Source organism: Salvelinus namaycush, chromosome 1, assembly GCF_016432855.1.
Source record: "Salvelinus namaycush isolate Seneca chromosome 1, SaNama_1.0, whole genome shotgun sequence".
Lineage (NCBI taxonomy): Eukaryota > Metazoa > Chordata > Actinopteri > Salmoniformes > Salmonidae > Salvelinus > Salvelinus namaycush.
Window position 1 is genome coordinate 9,964,890 of NC_052307.1, and position 19,658 is coordinate 9,984,547.

Sequence of the window (19,658 nt, forward strand, 5' to 3'; positions counted from 1 at the left end):
CATCATAATCCTTTAATTACCTATTTTCCTTTCTACTCCCACCCTCATCCTTTTATTTCGTTTAGTTTATTATGATCCCCATTAGCTTTTGCCGAAGCAGCAGCTACACTTCGTAGGGTCCACAAAAAACATGGCAAGTAACAAAACATTGATAGACAAGGAAAGTCACACAAATGTAAAATACAACGATATCCAAACAATGCAACTAAAACATTATACAAACAATACAACAACAAAAAATGATGGGTGTGTTAAGGGAAAGGTGTGCTGCTCTGTTTTGAGCCAGCTGCAGGTTTGCTAGGTCTTTCTTTGCAGTACATGACCATATTACCAGACAGTTATCAAGATAGGACCAAAGCCTGAACAACTAGTACAGTTGACTTTTGTCTAAAAAATATATTGTATAACAGACCACTGCCCATGATAACTGACCATCCAATGTTATACCTAGAAGTTTGGCTTCCTCAACTTGCGCAATGATCACACCCTTTAATGAGTAGGAGTATGTTCACATGCAAACAATAATGAGACTATTGTGGATACTCAGATTAATATAATAGTTTGATTATAACATTTAAATGCTTTGGAAGAAGAACGATTTCTTTAATAATCCTGTTTACATGGACACATCTGAAATCAGGCTACCTGATGGCACTCTGATCAATGCCGAAAATTGCCAATCAAACTAAACGTTCTACCACAGCGACCATGTTATTTTTGGGAAGCATATTTGTTCTGAGTTTCGGACATAATATATGTTTGTTTGTGAAAACTACTTCTAAGACATGTACATCCAGTTCCGAACTCACTTCACTCGCGCTAAAGAGAGAGATTTGAGCTCCCGGTGCTGGCAGATCAGATACACCACTGGAATGCCCATTAAGATGTTTACACGTCCTGATAATTCAAAAGATTGCCCAGAAAACCAGGTGTTTTAATCAGCAGATGCTTATTTCGATTTTGACCGTACGCCGATTAAGATAAGTAGAATAAGGTGTTTACATGACTATTGCATAATCTGCCTACTGACATAATCAGTTGAATATCGAATTATTACTGTGCATGTCAACGTACTAAATATTTTGAATCAAACACAAATTTCAGTGAGCTCACTGGTTTTGGGTGCTGACATGTAGAGTGTGGAATCAGCCGCATACATACTCATTCTAGCTTTGTGTAAGACCAGTGGCAAATAATTTGTAAAAATAGAGAAGAGTAACGTTCCAAGGCAACTGCCCTGAGGGACACCGCACTGTACATATCTGATGTCAGAGAAGCTTCCATTGAATAATATTCTCTGTTTTTTGGGGGGGATAAATAACTCTCCAACCATGTGATGACAGGTGATGTAAAGCCACTGCAAGTTTGTTTTTTCTATTTATAATCAATAACATCAAAGGCTGCACTGAAACCTAACAATATAGCTCCAACTTATTATCCATTACCATTAACCAATCATCAGTCATCTAAGTCAGTGCAGTAGTAGTTGAGTGCCCTCTATACCCATGATGAAAGTGTCATGACACTGGCCTGTGGGTAAGGTTTATGACCCCCCCCCCATAAATAACTTTCTCCCTTCCCTCTCTCTCTTGACTCTACAGAGGGACTCTTGAATAGCCTTTGTTAAACAGAGTCTGGGAACATCAAAGAAGTTGGGGGGAAATGTACCATATTTTTGTAATCCGACCAGTTGAACATATGCGTTGGTACTTAATGAATATGATGTCAGTTCGGTTGTCATCTGAGACATTCTCATCAATGATAGGATGACAAACTCTACAGTGGAAAGTCTACACATTAGAGTTATCAGATTCACATGGAATTGTTGAGCAATTTAAATCTTTGAATTTAAAATTATTGGTGAAAAGATTAAATGTAATTTTAGCTTCCAAATGAGAGATTTGGGTTTTCATAAGGTTAGGGCTCTGCTAATCAGTGGCCCGCCCCTGTGAAGAGACATGGGTTATAAAACTATGAAAACACACCCTTCTCCCTCCACTATTTAAAGCCCTTGACAAAAATGTAACCTCCTGTTCCGAGGACGACGGTCCATACGTTAAAAAGGACTAACATGTCAACTACAGAACTAAGCCAACCTCAGCGTGAGCTTTGGTTGTGAATGGTATGAACTTTGAACTCTTATTCACTAAAGAAGTGAGACATCCTAGCCGTTGAGTTAGCAACAGCAGCTGTAAATGTGGGCTAGGAAAGGACAGACAGAGTATCCCGTCTACCACACAACGACGACACTACAACGTATCCCGTTCACCACCAGAGACACTCTTCAAAGGACAAAGGACTCTGTTGAGCAACACGGCCTTCCATCTACCACCAACCTATTGAAGCGCAGCTCAGAGTAAATATTTATTGCATTTTCCTTTTCCAAATGGGCGGTAATTTAGAATGCATAGGATATTGTATTTACGATAGCACAGCTTCTCCCTTTGTTCCTCAGTCTTCCCGCTCTTTCACTCAAACCCAACCCACCAGGGACGTTTTCCTTTATGACATAATTGGTAATCAAGGTATGATTCATTCTGTGTATATGTAATTCTGTGTGATTAGTTAGGTATTTAGTAAATAAATAATTAAACCCAATTTTGTATTGCTGATTCAACTTGTTAGCCAGGGTTCGTGAAGATAACCAAGAATTTACAACTTTCAGATGAGACTGAAATAATGTGACGATTAACATTGACTGCCATTGATGTAAAATATTACTAGGTCTTTAAGAGTTTATTCGGAAGATAACAGCTCTATAAATATTATTTCGTGGTGCCACAACTTTCTAGTTAATTACATTTACATGATTAGCTCAATCAGGTAATATTAATTACAGAGAAAGGATTTTATAGAATAGCATGTCATATCACTTAATCCGGCATAGCCAAAGACATGACAAAAGTCAGTAGTTAACTTGTCTGAAAAATAGCATTGTATTTGGTCAAACACAATCCTCTCCATCAATTTACTAAGAATAGGCAGCAAACTGATTGGGCGGCTGTTAGAGCCAGCAAAGGGTGCTTTACTATTTTTAGGCAGTGGAATTACTTTAGCTTCCTTCCATGCCTGTGGACACACTCTCCTATAAGTTTGGTTAAAGATATAGCAAATAGGGGTGGTAATACGGCTCCGTTGGTAGAGCATGGTGCTTGCAATGCCAAGATTGTGGGTTCGAATACCAGGACCATAAATACATTTAAAAAAAGAAATGCACGCCTGACTAAGTCATTTTGGATAAAAGCGTCTGCTAAATGACATGTAAAAAATGAAACATCCTCTCACGGTCAACTGCGTTTATTTTTAGCAAACTTAACATTTGTAAATATTTGTGTAAATAGTCTGATGATGCTGTGACACACCGCCCCAGACCATGACGGACCCTCCACCTCCAAATCGATCCCGCTCCAGAGTACAGGGCTCGGTGTAACGCTCATTCCTTCGACGATAAACGCGAATCCGACTATCACCCCTGGTGAGACAAAACCGCAACTCGTCAGTGAAGAGCACTTTTTGCCAGTCCTGTCTGGTCCAGCGACGATGGGTTTGTGCCCATAGGCAACGTTGTTACCGGTGATGTCTGGTGAGGACCTGCCTTACAACAGGCCTACAAGCCCTCGGTTGAGCCTCTCTCAGCCTATTGCGGAAAGTCTGAGCACTGATGGAGGGATTGTGCATTCCTGGTGTAACTCGGGCAGTTGTTGTTGCCATCCTGTACCCATCCGGCAGGTGTAACATTCAGATGTACCGATCCTGTGCAGGTGTTGTTACACGTGGTCTGCCACTGTGAGGACGATCAACTGTCAAACCTGTCTCCCTGTAGCGCTGCCTTAGGCGTCTCACAGTACAGACATTACAATTTATTGCCCTGGACACATCTGCAGTCCTCATGCCTCCTTGCAGCATGCCTAAGGCACGTTCACACAGATGAGCAGGGACCCTGGGCATCTTTCTTTTGGTGTTTTTCAGAGTCAGTAGAAAGGCCTCTTTAGTGTCCTAAGTTTTCATAACTGTGACCTTAATTGCCTACCGTCTGTAAGCTGTTAGTGTCTTAACGACCATTCCACATGTGCATGTTCATTAATTGTTTATGGTTCATTAAACAAGCATGGGAAACAGTGTTTAAACCCTTTACAATGAATATCTGTGAAGTTATTTGGATTTTTACAAATTATCTTTGAAAGACTTGGTCCTGAAAAAGGAACATTTCTGTTTTTGCTGAGTATATTTTAACACAGTCTGCTACCATTCTCAACAGTTTCCCATCAATAGCTTTTCCACCTCTCCCACACGGACTTGACCAAAATAAAAACAGCAATCCTCTTCTTTCATTATTAGATCTTTTATACAAAAATATGATGGTTCACTGTTCAATGTTGTCATTTCATGTCTGAGTGTTTCCACTTTAGTAGTGAAATAGTCATTGAAATGATTGGCAATATCGAAAGGTTTTGTTATAAATGACCCATCACCTTCAATGAACGATGGAGATTAATTAGGTTTTCTGCCCATGGTATCATTTAAGGTACTCCAAAGTATTTTTCCATTGTGTTTTATGTAATTTATCTTTATTTGGTAATACAAGTTATTTTTCTTTGTGTTAAGTTTAGTCACAACATTTCTCCATTGACAATATGTCAACCAATCAGCTGAGCAGCATAACTTGTTTGCCATCTCTTTTGCATAATTTCTTTAAACAATAAAATGTTTAAATCCTCACCCCCTCATTCCCTCCCCCCCTAACGTCATCCTCACCCCTTCATTCCTTATCCCCCCAAACCCATTCCTCCCTCTCCCCCAAACCCATTCCCCCCCCCCAACCCATTCCTTCTCTTCCCCAAACACAGTCCTCCCTCTCCCCCCAAGCCCAGTCCTCCCTCTCCCCCCAAGCCCAGTCCTCCCTCTCCCCCCAAACCCATCCCCCCAACCCATTCCTTCTCTCCCCCCAAACCCAGTCCTCCCTCCAAGCCCAGTCCTCTCCCCCCAAACCCATCCCCCCCAACCCATTCCTTCTCTCCCCCCAAGCCCAGTCCTCCCTCTCCCCCCAAACCCAAACCCATCCCCCCCTAAACCCATTCCTCCCTCTCCCCACCAAACCCATTCCTCCCTCTCCCCCCAAACCCAGTCCTCCCTCTCCCCCCAAACCGAGTCCTCCCTCTCCCCCAAACCGAGTCCTCCCTCCCCCCAAACCCAGTCCTCCCTCTCCCCCCAAACCCAGTCCTCCCTCTCCCCCCAAACCCAGTCCTCCCTCTCCCCCCAAACCCAGTCCTCCCTCTCCCCCCAAACCCAGTCCTCCCTCTCCCCCCTTACACCCAGCCTAACCCCTTATCCCACTCACCCTTTAAATTCACCCCTTTCCATAACCCACATACCCTCACCCCTCCCTAGTGCGGGGTCCTCCTTGGGGGGTGGCTAAGAGACCCAGAGACGATCTTGCTTATCATGAGCCTGCCCCCCTCAGCATGACGGACAGCATATGCATGGCATAATAGGAGATGAGACAGGGTGTCAGGGCCTGGGGCTGATGAAGTGGACTACATGAAGCTCTGCTATTGGGTAGACATGCATCTTTCCTTTACATAGGTAAACACACACACACACACACACACACACACACACACACACACACACACACCTGGGGCCTACCTGAGATGGCCACCTTTCCTTTACAGGGTAGTCTGTCGTCCGTGGGCCCTGCATCCGATGACCTAGTAGAGACAGAAAGAAGAGGATGACAACGGAAATTCTAATTGTAAACCCTGCTCAATTGCACACTTAGAACACATTAAACCCTTCACCCTATGGGTATACCTCCATTTATGCGCCTCTAAGTTCCTACCCCGCCCCCTTGCCTTGCCCGTTTACCCTCTGACCTTAGTGCGACCCTCTGCATGACCTGGGCCTCCTTCATCCTCTGCAGCTCTGACATGTAGGCCATGATGCGGATGTTGCAGGTGAGCAGGCTCTTGGAGGCCTCTAGGGCCTGGTCTCTCTGGGAGCAGGCAGCCAGCAGCTTACAGGCCCCGTCACGCATCCGGATCTCATGGTCTATCTTCTTCTGGATGTTACTGTCCTGCAGGCAGAGAGAGAGGGAGGGAGAGATGGGTTAGGACATTTTACTGACTGGAACAGGGTTGGTCTTTGAGTGTGGAGTGAGACTGTAACAAGAGGGTAAGTGTGACAGTTCAATTTAAATGTGACAATGACTGTGAAGAAGAGCGTTTGTGTTTATGGGAGAGAGAGGGCAAACGTGTGTGTGTGTGTGTGTGTGTGTGTGTGTGTGTGTCTCTCTCTCTCTCGTGGGCCCATTAGTGGAGTGTATCCCTGAAAGTGTTCTGGTGTCTCTGTGCGGTGAGGCGTGGGTCGGTCGGGGCATAGAGTAGTCAGGAAGAAGTTGTAAATATGCCCTTACGCCCTTCTGCCTCCCCTCCGGCACGCAGACACCAAGATGCTTAATCATTTAACATACACACCTGTCTATATAAGATCCCACAGTTGACAGTGCATGTCAGAGCAAAAACCAAGCCATGAGATCGAAGGAATTGTCTGTGACAGGATTGTGTCGAGGCACATATCTGGGGAACGGTACCAAAACATTTCTGCAGCATTGAAGGTCCCCAAGAACACAGTGGCCTCCATCGTTCTTAAATGGAAGAAGTTTGGAAACACCAAGACTCTTCCTAGAGCTGGCAGTCCAGCCAAACTGAGCAATCGGGGGAGAAGGGCCTTGGTCAGGGAGGTGAGCAAGAACCCGATGATCACTCTAACAGAGCTCCTGAGTTCCTCTGTGGAGATGGGAGAACCTTCCAGAAGGACAACCATCTTTGCAGGACTCCACCAATAAGGCCTTTGTGGTAGAGTGACCAGACAGAAGCCACTCCTCAGTAAAAGGCACACGAAAGGCACCAGTGAAACAAGATTCTCTGGTCTGATGAAACCAAGATTGAACTCTTTGGCCTGAATGCCAAATGTCATGTCTGGAGGAAATCTGGTACCATCCCTACGGTGAAGCATGGTGGTGGAAGCATCATGCTGTGGGGATGTTTTTCAGTGGCAGGGACTGGGAGACTAGTCAAGATCAAGGAAAAGATGAAAGGCGCAAAGTACAGAGAGATCCTTGATGAAAAGTGCTCTGGAGCAGGTTAGGAACTCAGACTGGGGCGAAGGTTCAACTTCCAACAAGACAGCGACCCTAAGCACACAGCCGAACAACGCAGGAGTGGCATCAGGACAAGTCTCTGAATGTCCTTGAATGGCCGAGCCAGAGCCCAGACTTGAACCCGATGGAAAATCTCTGGAAAAACCTGAAAATAGCTGTGCAGCGACGCTCCCCATCCAACCTGACAGAGCTTGAGAAGAATGGGAGAAACTCGCCAAATACAGGTGTGCAAAGCTTGTAGCATCATAACCTAGAAGACTTGACGTTGTAATCGCTGCCAAAAGTGCTTCAACAAAGTAATGATAAAAGGGTCTGAATACTTATGTAAATGTGATTTAAGTTTTTTTATTTTTAATAAATTAGCAAAATCAACGGCAGGAGAGGGAGGGAGGGAGCGAGGGGTAGGGCCAGGAGAGAGAGAGAGGGAGGGAGTAAGGGGCAGGGCCAGGAGAGAGAGAGAGAGAGAGAGAGAGAGAGAGAGAGAGAGAGAGAGAGAGTGTAAGGGGCAGGGCCAGGAGAGGGAGGGAGTGAGGGGCAGGGGTAGGCGAGGGAGGGAGCGAGGGAGGGGCAGGGCCAGAAGAGGGAGAGGGAGGGAGCGAAGGAGGGGCAGGGCCAGGAGAGGGAGAGGCAGGGCCAGGAGAGGGAGAGGGAGGGAGCGAAGGAGGGGCAGGGGCAGGAGAGGGAGAGGCAGGGCCAGGAGAGGGAGGGGCAGGGCCAGAAGAGGGAGGGGCAGGGCCAGGAGAGGGAGAGGGAGGGAGCGAAGGAGGGGCAGGGCCAGGAGAGGGAGAGGCAGGGCCAGGAGAGGGAGAGGCAGGGCCAGGAGAGGGAGAGGCAGGGCCAGAAGAGGGAGAGGCAGGGCCAGAAGAGGGAGAGGGAGGGAGCGAAGGAGGGGCAGGGCCAGGAGAGGGAGAGGCAGGGCCAGGAGAGGGAGGGAGCGAAGGAGGGGCAGGGCCAGGAGAGGGAGAGGCAGGGCCAGGAGAGGGAGAGGCAGGGCCAGAAGAGGGAGGGGCAGGGCCAGGAGAGGGAGAGGGAGGGAGCGAAGGAGGGGCAGGGCCAGGAGAGGGAGAGGCAGGGCCAGGAGAGGGAGGGAGCGAAGGAGGGGCAGGGCCAGGAGAGGGAGAGGCAGGGCCAGGAGAGGGAGAGGCAGGGCCAGGAGAGGGAGGGGCAGGGCCAGGAGAGGGAGAGGGAGGGAGCGAAGGAGGGGCAGGGCCAGGAGAGGGAGAGGCAGGGCCAGGAGAGGGAGAGGCAGGGCCAGGAGAGGGAGGGAGGGAGGGAGGGCCAGAACTAAGAGAGGCCCAAGGTAGCTGTGGTATATGATCATGAGGGGCGAGAGGAACGCACATCAGCAGACTGTCATTAACACACAACACATGGGCTCTCTTTCTCCTTCACATACACACGCAAGCTTGTCACACGTAAACATACACTTGCAAGCATACACACCTTAGTTTCAAGACATGCACAAAGTAACAGCCTCTGACTTTCTGTTAGTCTATACATCCCGCATACACACAAACACAGAGACATAGCCTATGCTAACACATACCCAGAGACATAGCCTATGCTAACACACAAACACAGAGTCATAGCCTATGCTAACACATACACACAAACATAGCCTATGCTAACACATACACACATACACAGAGACATAGCCTATGCTAACACATACACAGAGACATAGCCTATGCTAACACATACACACAAACACAGAGACATAGCCTATGCTAACACATACACACAAACACAGAGACATAGCCTATGCTAACACATACACACAAACACAGAGACATAGCCTATGCTAACACATACACACAAACACAGAGACATAGCCTATGCTAACACATACACACAAACACAAATTCCACCAGATGCAAATATACAAACAAATTATAATAATCACCCAAAACCAATGTCTTTTTCAAGTATGACAGTGGTTCTCAACTTTTTTCGGTTACTGTACCACCAACAAAATGTTGCTCTACCTGGAGTACGCCTAAAGTACACTTTCATGTGCATTTTACCAGTTAGATTTTGGTCTCATTATTCTTCAAGTACTCCCTATGGAAGGGCCAAGTAGCCCCTATGGATGGGCCAAGTACCCCAGGTGTCCTAGTACCCCTGGACACTTTGGTTCTGGCACCATGGGTTAGGAGGCAAGGCATTAACTGGGGGGGGGGGAGGTTGTGAAGTTTGTGGAAATGTGAAATGAATGTAAGCGAATATAACATCAGATCTGGTAAAAGATAATACAAAGAAAAAAACATTAGATTTTTTGTACCATCATTATTGAAATGCAAGAGAAAGGCCATAATGTATTATTCCAGCCCAGGCGCAATTTAGATTTTGGCCACTAGATGGCAGCAGTGTATGTGCAAAGTTTTAGACAGATCCAATTAACCATTGCATTTTTGTTCAACATTTTCTATCAAGAATTCCCAAATGTGCCTAATTGGTTAATTAATAACCTTTCAAGTTCATTACTGTGCACTCCTTCAGCCTGATCACTAAAAATAGACGCTGTTTGATAAGGTCCTGAGAACATCGATATATGCCATCCTCTGCAGAAACAATAAAAATGATTTCCCAGCACTGAACGCCAACTCCTGATGGTTGATAGTTGGTGGAAACAGCATGTTGTTCTTAATTATAACCACTTGGAATGAATACCTCAACTTAACCCTTTGAGTTGTTTCTGTTTTAACCCTGTAACCACGCGGAATTAACCCTGTAACCACGCGGAATTAACCCTGTAACCACGCGGAACTAATGCCTAAAAAATGCCTCGTTGGGGTATTTGCGTACCTCCATTAACGATAGCAACGCAGTGGCAAAGCAGTTCAACCACGGTCCGGTTCAAGGCACAGACTTCTCCCTCCGGTCTGAGTGTGTTTCCCAGTCTACAGCTAGAGTGCTGAAATCACCAGGGCCTGAACGGAATCTGCAGTGGTCTAATGGTGGAAGAACCAGAGGGTTTGTCCCAATACATATAGCACTGAACAGAACCAGCAAATGTAATCAACTATCCACAAACAACCCACAAGGCACACACTGGTTGAATCAACTTTGTTCTCACGTCATTTCAAATCAAATCACATTTTATTGGTCACATACACATGGTAAGCAGATGTTATTGTGTAGTGAGTGTAGTGAAATGCTTATGCTTCTAGATTTGACAGTGCAGCAGTATCTAACAGGTAATATCTAACAATTCCACAACAAAACCTAATACACACAATCTAGTAAAGGAATGGGGTAATAATATATAAGAATAAAATATAAGGATGAGCAGTGACAGAGCGGCTAAGATAGATAGATAGTATAAAATAGATACTGTAGTATACAATATACAGTATATACATATGAGATATGTAATGTGAGATATGTAAACATTCTTAACGTGGCATTATTAAAGTGACTAGTGTTCCATTTATTAAAGTGGCCAATGATATCAAGTCTGTAGGTAGGCAGCCGCCTCTCTGTGCTAGTGATGGCTGTTTAACAATCTGATGGCCTTGAGATAGAAGCTGTTTTTCAGTCTCTAGGTCCCAGCTTGATGCACCTGTACTGACCTCGCCTTCTGGATGATAGCGGGGTGAACAGGCTCAGGTGGATATTGTCCTTGATGATATTTTTGGCCTTCCTGTGACATCGGGTGTTGTAGGTGTCCTGGAGGGCAGGTAGTTTGCCCCCGGTGATGCGTTGTGCAGACCACACCACTCTCTGGAGAGTCCTGTGGTTGTGGGCGGTGCAGTTGCCGTACCAGGCGGTGATACAGCCCGACAGGATGCTCTCAATTGTGCACCTGTAACAGTTAGTGAGGGTTTTTGGTGACAAGCCACGTTTTTTCAGGCTCCTGAGGTTGAAGAGGCGCTGTTGTGCCTTCTTCACCCCGCTGTCTGTGTGGGTGGACCATTTCAGTTTGTCCGTGATGTGTACACCCAGGAACTTAAAACTTTCCACCTTCTCCACTGCTGTCCCGTCGATGTGGATAGGGGGGTGCTCCCTCTGCTGTTTCCTGAAGTCCACGATCATCTCTTTTGTTTTGCTGACATTGAGTGTGAGGTTATTTTCCTGACACCACACTCCGAGGGCCCTCACCTCCTCCCTGTAGGCTGTCTCATCGTTGTTGGTAATCAAGCCTACCACTGTAGTGTCGTCTGCAAACTTGATGATTGAGTTGGAGGCGTGCAAGGCCACGCAGTCATGGGTGAACAGGGAGTACAGGAGAGGGCTGAAAACGCACCCTTGTGGGGCCCCAGTGTTGAGGATCAGCGGAGTGGAGATGTTGTTTCCTACTCTCACCACCTGGGAGCGGCCCGTCAACGAAATTACGTTGAACCAACATGGAATAGACGTTTAATTGATGTCTGTGCCCAGTGGGAATGGACGGCTTTAGGCATACGTGCGACTGTGTGTGTGTGTATATGTGTTTGTCGGGGGAGTATCAAATCAAATCAACGACATAGCGCGTGACTGCTGCCAGCTGTTCTCACACAAAGGCACTGAGTGTTCCAGTGCAGCTGGGCCCCAGCTCAGAGGGGAGCGGTGTGTGTGGACAGAAAAAGAGGATGTGATTATATATGTGTGTGTGTGTGTGTGCATGTGTGTTATCTGGAGCAGAGATACAGCCTAGGAATTCTACATAGCAAACTTTCCATGGGTCCAGCTCTATGAAAGAGTACACTACTAGCTGGGAGTCGGTGGGATTCATGGGTTCAGCTCTATGAAAGAGTACACTACTAGCTGGGAGTCGGTGGGATTCATGGGTTCAGCTCTATGAAAGAGTACACTACTAGCTGGGGGTCAGGGGGGATTCATGGGTTCAGCTCTATGAAAGAGTACACTACTAGCTGGGGGTCGGTGGGATTCATGGGTTCAGCTCTATGAAAGAGTACACTACTAGCTGGGGGTCGGTGGAATTCATGATTTCAGCTCTATGAAAGAGTACACTACTAGCTGGGGGTCGGTGGGATTCATGATTTCAGCTCTATGAAAGAGTACACTACTAGCTGGGGGTCGGTGGGATTCATGATTTCAGCTCTATGAAAGAGTACACTACTAGCTGGGGGTCGGGGGGATTCATGGGTCCAGCTCTATGAAAGAGTACACTACTAGCTGGGGGTCAGTGGGATTCATGGGTGCAGCTCTATGAAAGAGTACACTACTAGCTGGGGGTCGATGGGATTCATGGGTTCAGCTCTATGAAAGAGTACACTACTAGCTGGGGGTCGATGGGATTCATGGGTCCAGCTCTATGAAAGAGTACACTACTAGCTGGGGGTCAGTGGGATTCATGGGTCCAGCTCTATGAAAGAGTACACTACTAGCTGGGGGTCGATGGGATTCATGGGTTCAGCTCTATGAAAGAGTACACTACTAGCTGGGGGTCGGTGGGATTCATGGGTCCAGCTCTATGAAAGAGTACACTACTAGCTGGGGGTTGGTGAGGGTCATGGTGGCATGGGTGCATGCGTGTGTGAGAGTAGGAATGTTTTAGCGTGATGTTTCAAATGCCTTTATCGCGGTCGGTATCGCAATAATTAAGGTGAGTATTTTTTCCCAGTTTTTATGAGCGTTCTGTTGTTTTGGTCTCGTCTCCTTCACTTCTTCTGTGCACCTTCCCACTCGCACAGACACCAAGCCCCTTTCCCTGCCATTCACAACAACAAAGAGACCACTTCTTCCTCTCTGACAACAAGCAGTTTCAACTCGCTATTTGAATCGGAGGTTTGGTCCGACATAAAATCGGCCATATGGAAACCGACACACATTATTTCACTGTAATAGAGGAGAACTTAACATTTGTAACGATACCCTTTTTATGTATCAACTCCCAAAATGTTGAACAGATCTTTGGCTTGACTTTAAAAAATAAATATGATCTGGCTACTCACGAGACCTGTGTTAATTTTCTATAATGCCTGCAACCAGAAGTTGGTGATTATTAGTCCATGTGCATTGTCCAGAATTCTGGTTAAATTTGTAACAAAAAGGTAATTTTTATAGACAGACTTGAAAGCCTGATCAGTGATTACTACAAATAAGCAGGTTAAACAATTTTGATAAAATAATGCCATTATGGGCCTCCCGGGTGGCGCAGTGGTCTAGGGCACTGCATCGCAGTGCTAACTGCGCCACCAGAGTCTCTGGGTTCGCGCCCAGGCTCTGTCGCAGCCGGCCGCGACCGGGAGGTCCGTGGGGCGACGCACAATTGGGCTAGCGTCGTCCGGGTTAGGGAGGGTTTGGCCGGTAGGGATATCCTTGTCTCATCGCGCTCCAGCGACTCCTGTGGCAGGCCGGGCGCAGTGCGCGCTAACCAAGGGGGCCAGGTGCACGGTGTTTCCTCTGACACATTAGTGCGGCTGGCTTCCGGGTTGGAGGCGCGCTGTGTTAAAGAAGCAGTGCGGCTTGGTTGGGTTGTGCTTCGGAGGACGCATGGCTTTCGACCTTCGTCTCTCCCGAGCCCGTACGGGAGTTGTAGCGATGAGACAAGATAGTAATTACTAGCGATTGGATACCACGAAAATTGGGGAGAAAAGGGGATAAAATGTTTAAAAAAAAATAATAAAAAAAAAATAATGCCATTATTAGTGGGTCTGATGGTTTTGGAAGGTTTATATTTAGCCTAGATATCATTTTACAAGCCCTGAATTCATTAGATCATTGCTGACTGTTTGAAATGCAGTGTATTGACCTTTAATTATACAACAAAGCTTATTTAGAAAAAAAGTTTTTTTTTTTTTTTTTTTTTAATCTAGATATATATCGTGAATCGCCCACTAGTAAAAAAAAATAATAATAATTTAAAAAATCTGATTTTAGGCCATATCACCCAGCCCTATGTGAATGTGTATTTGCATGTGTGTGAGGGTTTAGTTTGAGGAGACCAAGCCTGTCCAGGGTGAAAGGAAAGTGCCTAAGAGCTTCACAATAACAAGCTCATTCGTTAAGAGTAGAGACTGGCAGCCAAGCCCTGCTTACAGACTCACTAAGACCTTCTAGCACAGACTCACCCTCATGAACTGAGATTAACTTGGTTTGTTATCAATTACACAGGCCTAGTACCACTTGTACCTCATAAAGTGTCCTCAAGGCTCAGGTTTTAAGGTGTGACTAAAAGGCTAATCTGAGAAGATACTGAATTCTGAATTTACCGAATTAATTCATTGGCGTGCACATTCAGAGAGTTAAAACCTCCAGACCCTTTTTTTCAATTTTCACCTAAAATGACATTCCCAAATCTGAGCTCAAGACCTGAAGCAAGGATATGCATATTCTTGACACCATTTGAAAGGAAACACTTTGAAGTTTGTGGAAATGTGAAATGAATGTAGGAGAATATAACATCATATCTGGTAAAAGATAATACAAAGAAAAAAACATTTGTTTTTTTGTACCATCATCATAGAGAAAGGTCATAAGGTATTATTCCAGCCCAGGCGCAATTTAGATTTTGGCCACTAGATGGCAGCAGTGATGTGCAAAGTTTTAGACAGATCCAATTAACTATTGCATTTCTGTTCAAAATGTTGTATCAAGAATTCCCAAATGTGCCTAATTGGTTAATTAATAACTTTAAGTTCATAACTGTGCACTCTTGCACAAACAATAGCATGGTATTCTTTCACTATAATAGCTACTGTAAATTGGACAGTGCAGTTAGATTAACAATAATTTAAGCTTTCTGCCAATATCAGATATGTATATGTCCTGGAAAATGTTCTTGTTACTTACAACCTCATGCTAATCACAGCCTACGCTAGCTCAACCGTCCCGAGGGGGACCCACCAACCTCATGCTAATCACAGCCTACGCTAGCTCAACCGTCCCGAGGGGGACCCACCAACCTCATGCTAATCACAGCCTACGCTAGCTCAACCGTCCCGAGGGGGACCCACCAATCCTGGAGAGGTTTAACTCCAGATGCTATTTGATTAGATTCCTGTTTGGCTATAAACCCGTGTCTCAGCTGGATCAGGCCTTGCATCAACATCACGTAGCTGGAGATAAGAGACACAGTAGGACAAGAAGATGAGAGTAATATGGAAAACGTTCAGTCCTTCATCAAAACCAGCATTGAGACACAGACTTGGCTAAGATGTTGGTGCCTTGGACTTTCTTCATATTATTGCTAGTGTGCAACAGAATACTAACGCTGGAGTCGGCAATCTGTGTGTTTGTCTGCATCTGTGTGTGTGTGTGTGTGTGTGTGTGTGTGTGCATTTGTGCCTATGTGTGTGTGTGCGTCTGTGTGTGATCTCAGCACACAGCAGACCCATAGAGAGTAAATTTACGAAACGGTGAGTACATGTAACAGGGTTATATTGGTGATTCCCCTTGCCACTTTATTGTTAAGCCAATGGGTTTTTGGTTTTAGTTTTGCCTTGCCTTCATCTACTCAACATGGCATCTTATTGGCTGGTTTGCGTAGCTTGCTTACGAGGGGGGATGTTTCAGTTAGAATCGTCCCAGTGAACAAGCACCAAACCAGCGGTAAGTTGTTGGTTGCAAACCACTGTACGTCAAAAATGATTTTTATACTCCCAAGTGATGATTTAAATGTACAATTTATATCAATCTGTTTGTAAATGTTATTCGAACATCACACATAAGATGCAGTGTTTTTTTGAGAATATTGGTTGTGCATTTTGTTGTAAAGAATTCCCGCCAGTACTAGCAAGCAACTTACTGTGTCTGGTGGGGGGGGTTCATATATTTTGTACAGTGCGTGAGTGCAGAGTTGGATGGTGAGCCGTGCATTGCATGACGTGCAATTTTGTGCTGTTCCTATCAGAATAAATCTCCATGACTGGTGCTACGCGTTGGAGTTCGTGTCGAGGATTGATTGTACACAACGCAAGAAGAGTACTGTTACATACAGACCAAACCACACTAGGGCATAAATAAGCACATGTTCCCAGATCACTGTATATGAACTGCAGGTTACTACTCTGTAATGGTAACATACAGCTTTCACCTACCCCATTTTCCCAGATCACTGTAAATGAAGTGAAGGACCCAAGGAGAGGAAACCACTAGACTATTGAGATGCACCCACAGAAACCAAGCAGGATTCCTTGGGAGAACTAGCTGCTACCTCACTAACCAGTGAGTGAAAGGTGTGAGGATGATTACAATTGAGATAAGCCTGAACTCACGTTGGCCAAATCTGATCAAATGAGAGTCTATACTCCACTTAGAGCTGGGCGGTATACCTTATTTTACGATATACCGGTATTGATGCACGGACCAGTTTGGATTTTTACTTTACCTTCTATAAACGGTATTTGAATGTTTGCTAAATGTGATACGCCGTGTGTAACATCCATTCTTATAGCTTACTTCGCTCCTTGAGTCATCTCTCCCCGCTCTTTCTCCATGCCGCTTTCCACACATACCTAGCCCCGCCCCGTCACTCAAGGAGTGCATTTGTTGGTCCTCGACCACGAGACATGTTCAGCCTGCCTGGCCAATGCAGCACATGCAACAATGTTGATGCTGTTTCCACTCTGCTTCTTAATATAAATCCACTAGCGTTCTATAACTACACTATTAGTTTGTGTTTCTTACCTCAGCAAAACGGCTAGTTTGTCTTAGCAAGTTTTGCCTAAATCGTGCTAGCCGCTAATGATAAACGCTAGTTAGCTGGCTACTATTATATTCTACTTGTAGAACTAGAATAATCATTCTATTTCCATGATTCCAACAGTTCACCTAAGTGTTTTTGCTCTAAATTGCAAGTCAAATTGCAATTGCAAGATTTGGTTAAAAATAAGGCCTGTTTGCCCATATCATGCAGCCCTGTGTGGAAAATTGGTGCAGGAAATACAGAAATTTATGAAAATGCAGATTTTGGGGGGGAGTTGAAATTGAACAGTATAAAACAATCAGAATGGAGAAAGACCCATTAAAATGACTTAGAATGTATGTGTTGCCACCCTAGGGTCACGCATTAAGCAAATGTAGAACTTTTGTTATTCAAAAACAAAATACCATCAAATACCATCATACCGTCTTTTTAATTGACGGCTGGCAGGTAGCCTAATGGTTAGAGCATTGGGCCAGTAACCGAAAGGTTGCTGGATCGAATCCCCGAGCTGACAAGCTAAAAATCTGTCGTTCTGCTCCTGAACAAGGCAGTTAACCCACTGTGCCCCGGTAGGCCGTCATTGTAAATAAGAAATGGTTCTTAACTGACTTGCCTAGTTAAATAAAGGTTATATTTAAATATGATATTTGGGCCATATCGCCCAGCCCTAACTCCATGACATTCCATCGTCTGCTAATCCAACAGAAATGGGAAAAACTCTAATGAGAATGATTGGCAGAACTGACTGTCTGGGAGCTGCAAGAGGAAATTAATTACACACACAAACCATTACGCACAGCAGGGTGCCTATACACACACAAGCATAATAGACAGTAGAAAAGGCCCAGTTCTTGGCAGTGTTATATTATAGGTTGGAACAAAGCCACTGACTACTACACATGTTCAGAGGGCTGGCTCATTAACTGATTAGCTGGCTTTTCCTGTAAGCTAACGGAAGAAAAAGAGAGGAACTGTTAAGAGAGGCCTAGGTAAGACCCTGATCAAAGTCTGCTATGATCTCTCTCAACGAGACCGCTTTGATTCTTCTCTTCACCCTGGAATTCAATTGAAGAAAGACGGAGCGAGACGGAGCGAGAGAGACAGCGCGAGAGAGAGACAGAGCGAGAGAGAGACAGAGCGAGAGAGAGACAGCGCGAGAGAGAGAGACAGCGCGAGAGAGAGACAGCTACGATACAGAGAGAGGAATCTGCTGTAGAAGAGAGGAGGGATGAGAGGGGGAGAGAGGGGGAGAGGGAGGGGGAGAGGACATGGTGTGCCAGAAAGAGATAGGCACCACAAGTGGGGTCTGTACATTTACACAAAGAACCACATTTAGACAGGCACACATACATACACCCCCCCACCCCCCACCCCACACACAGTCACACCCACACTGCTGGTGGCACTCTCTAATCCGGGGCTTTTCTCTGTGTCTGAAGCTGGATGAGGAAATCAGGGCTAAATCAGATGAGCCGGCCTAACTGGCCCTTAAACCCCCTCCCCCCTCTAACCCCCCCTAACCCTCCCACTCTAACCCTCCCCCCTAACCCTCCCACTCTAACCCTCCCCCCTAACCCTCCCACTCTAACCCTCCCCTAATATAGAATTCCAGCAGACATTGCTGGGGGACCTTGGACCCTGGGTGACTACACATAGACCACACATCCAAAACATGCATACCCAAACACACCAAACACACCCTGACTTAACGTCACTGCACTGCTGCTGCCTTATTTAGAAATGCCACTGCGGCACACACACACACACACACACACAGTCTAGACATAGAAGTAGATAGCAGGTAGAAGATGCTTGTGGTGATGTTGTGAGCAGGACCATTGGCTCTGCCACCTTGTCATAACATTACATTTACATTTTTGTCATTTAGCAGACACTCTTATCCAGAACAGTAGTGAGTTCATACATTTTCATACTTTTTCCCCCCGTACTGGTCCCCCGTGGGAATCAAACCCACAACCCTGGCATTGCAAGCGCCATGCTCTACCAACTGAGCCTCACGGGACATTAAGGGGACAGTGTTCATCATCATATATGTGACTCGTTTCAGGAAACTAGGCATATGTCGCGCGTCACTACTTCACAGGAGAGCCATTTGAACATTAACCATTTTTTTGGACAGAAATGCCTTCTTGAACATGTTTACTTTCATGTGCCTTAATAACAAACTTGTATGCCACCTTTAAATACGAATACATTGTTTATATTACAAGCCTAGTTGGTTGAGCCACGGAAAAAGTCAAGAACCTTCCCGCTAGACATGATTGCCTGAGATAATGGATGGGCTGGCCTTCCCGAGAGATGAGTTCGGATTGGTCAGCCATGTAGCTCGCTTCTGTCTATAACATGAGCTGGTCAGTATGTGTAGGTAATCCTTTTTAATGTGGCTTAAAAAAAAAAAAGACATGTACCATGTCAGCTCAGGGATTTGATCCAGCAACCTTTCGGTTACTGGCCCAACGCTCTAACCACTAGGACACCTGCCACCTCATATTCATGTGTTAAGTAAAAGTTGCAAAAGTGCATAGTTGCAAGATGAGCTCCATTAAGAGAGTCTCTTTCTCTCTCCCCCCTCTCTCCTGCTCTCTCTCCCTTCTCCCCCCTCTCTCCTGCTCTCTCTCCCTTCTCTCCCCCCTCTCTCCCTCTCTTTCCATCTCATCCTTACCCAAATTAATATGAATAGGCCTACTTGCAGGAAAGCAAATACATTTATATGTGTCTGTTTGTCAGTGTGTTTACATCTGTCTGTACATGCATGCAAAATACATTGAGAGGGCGAATGAGACCCAAACAGACAGCCAAACAGAGGGAGCGAGAGAGGAAATTAGTTTGGGACATGCGAGTCGGTCTGTCCATCATCTTCTCTGTCCTCCAGACCAGCCAGTCACA

General features: G+C 45.6%; 1 protein-coding gene across 5 annotated transcripts in view; it reads right to left on the reverse strand.

Moving 5' to 3' along the window:
* The window catches only part of LOC120046789 (rhotekin-like), a 137,471-nt gene that overhangs the window by 37,991 nt on the left and 79,822 nt on the right, over positions 1 to 19,658 (reverse strand). For all 5 annotated transcript variants that reach the window (XM_038992546.1, XM_038992339.1, XM_038992478.1 and 2 more), the window contains exons 2-3: positions 5,874 to 6,073; positions 5,647 to 5,708 (exon numbers count right to left, since the gene is read on the reverse strand). In XM_038992546.1, the coding sequence (XP_038848474.1) occupies positions 5,647 to 5,708; positions 5,874 to 6,073 (262 nt within the window). The remainder of the gene's footprint in view (positions 1 to 5,646; positions 5,709 to 5,873; positions 6,074 to 19,658) is intronic.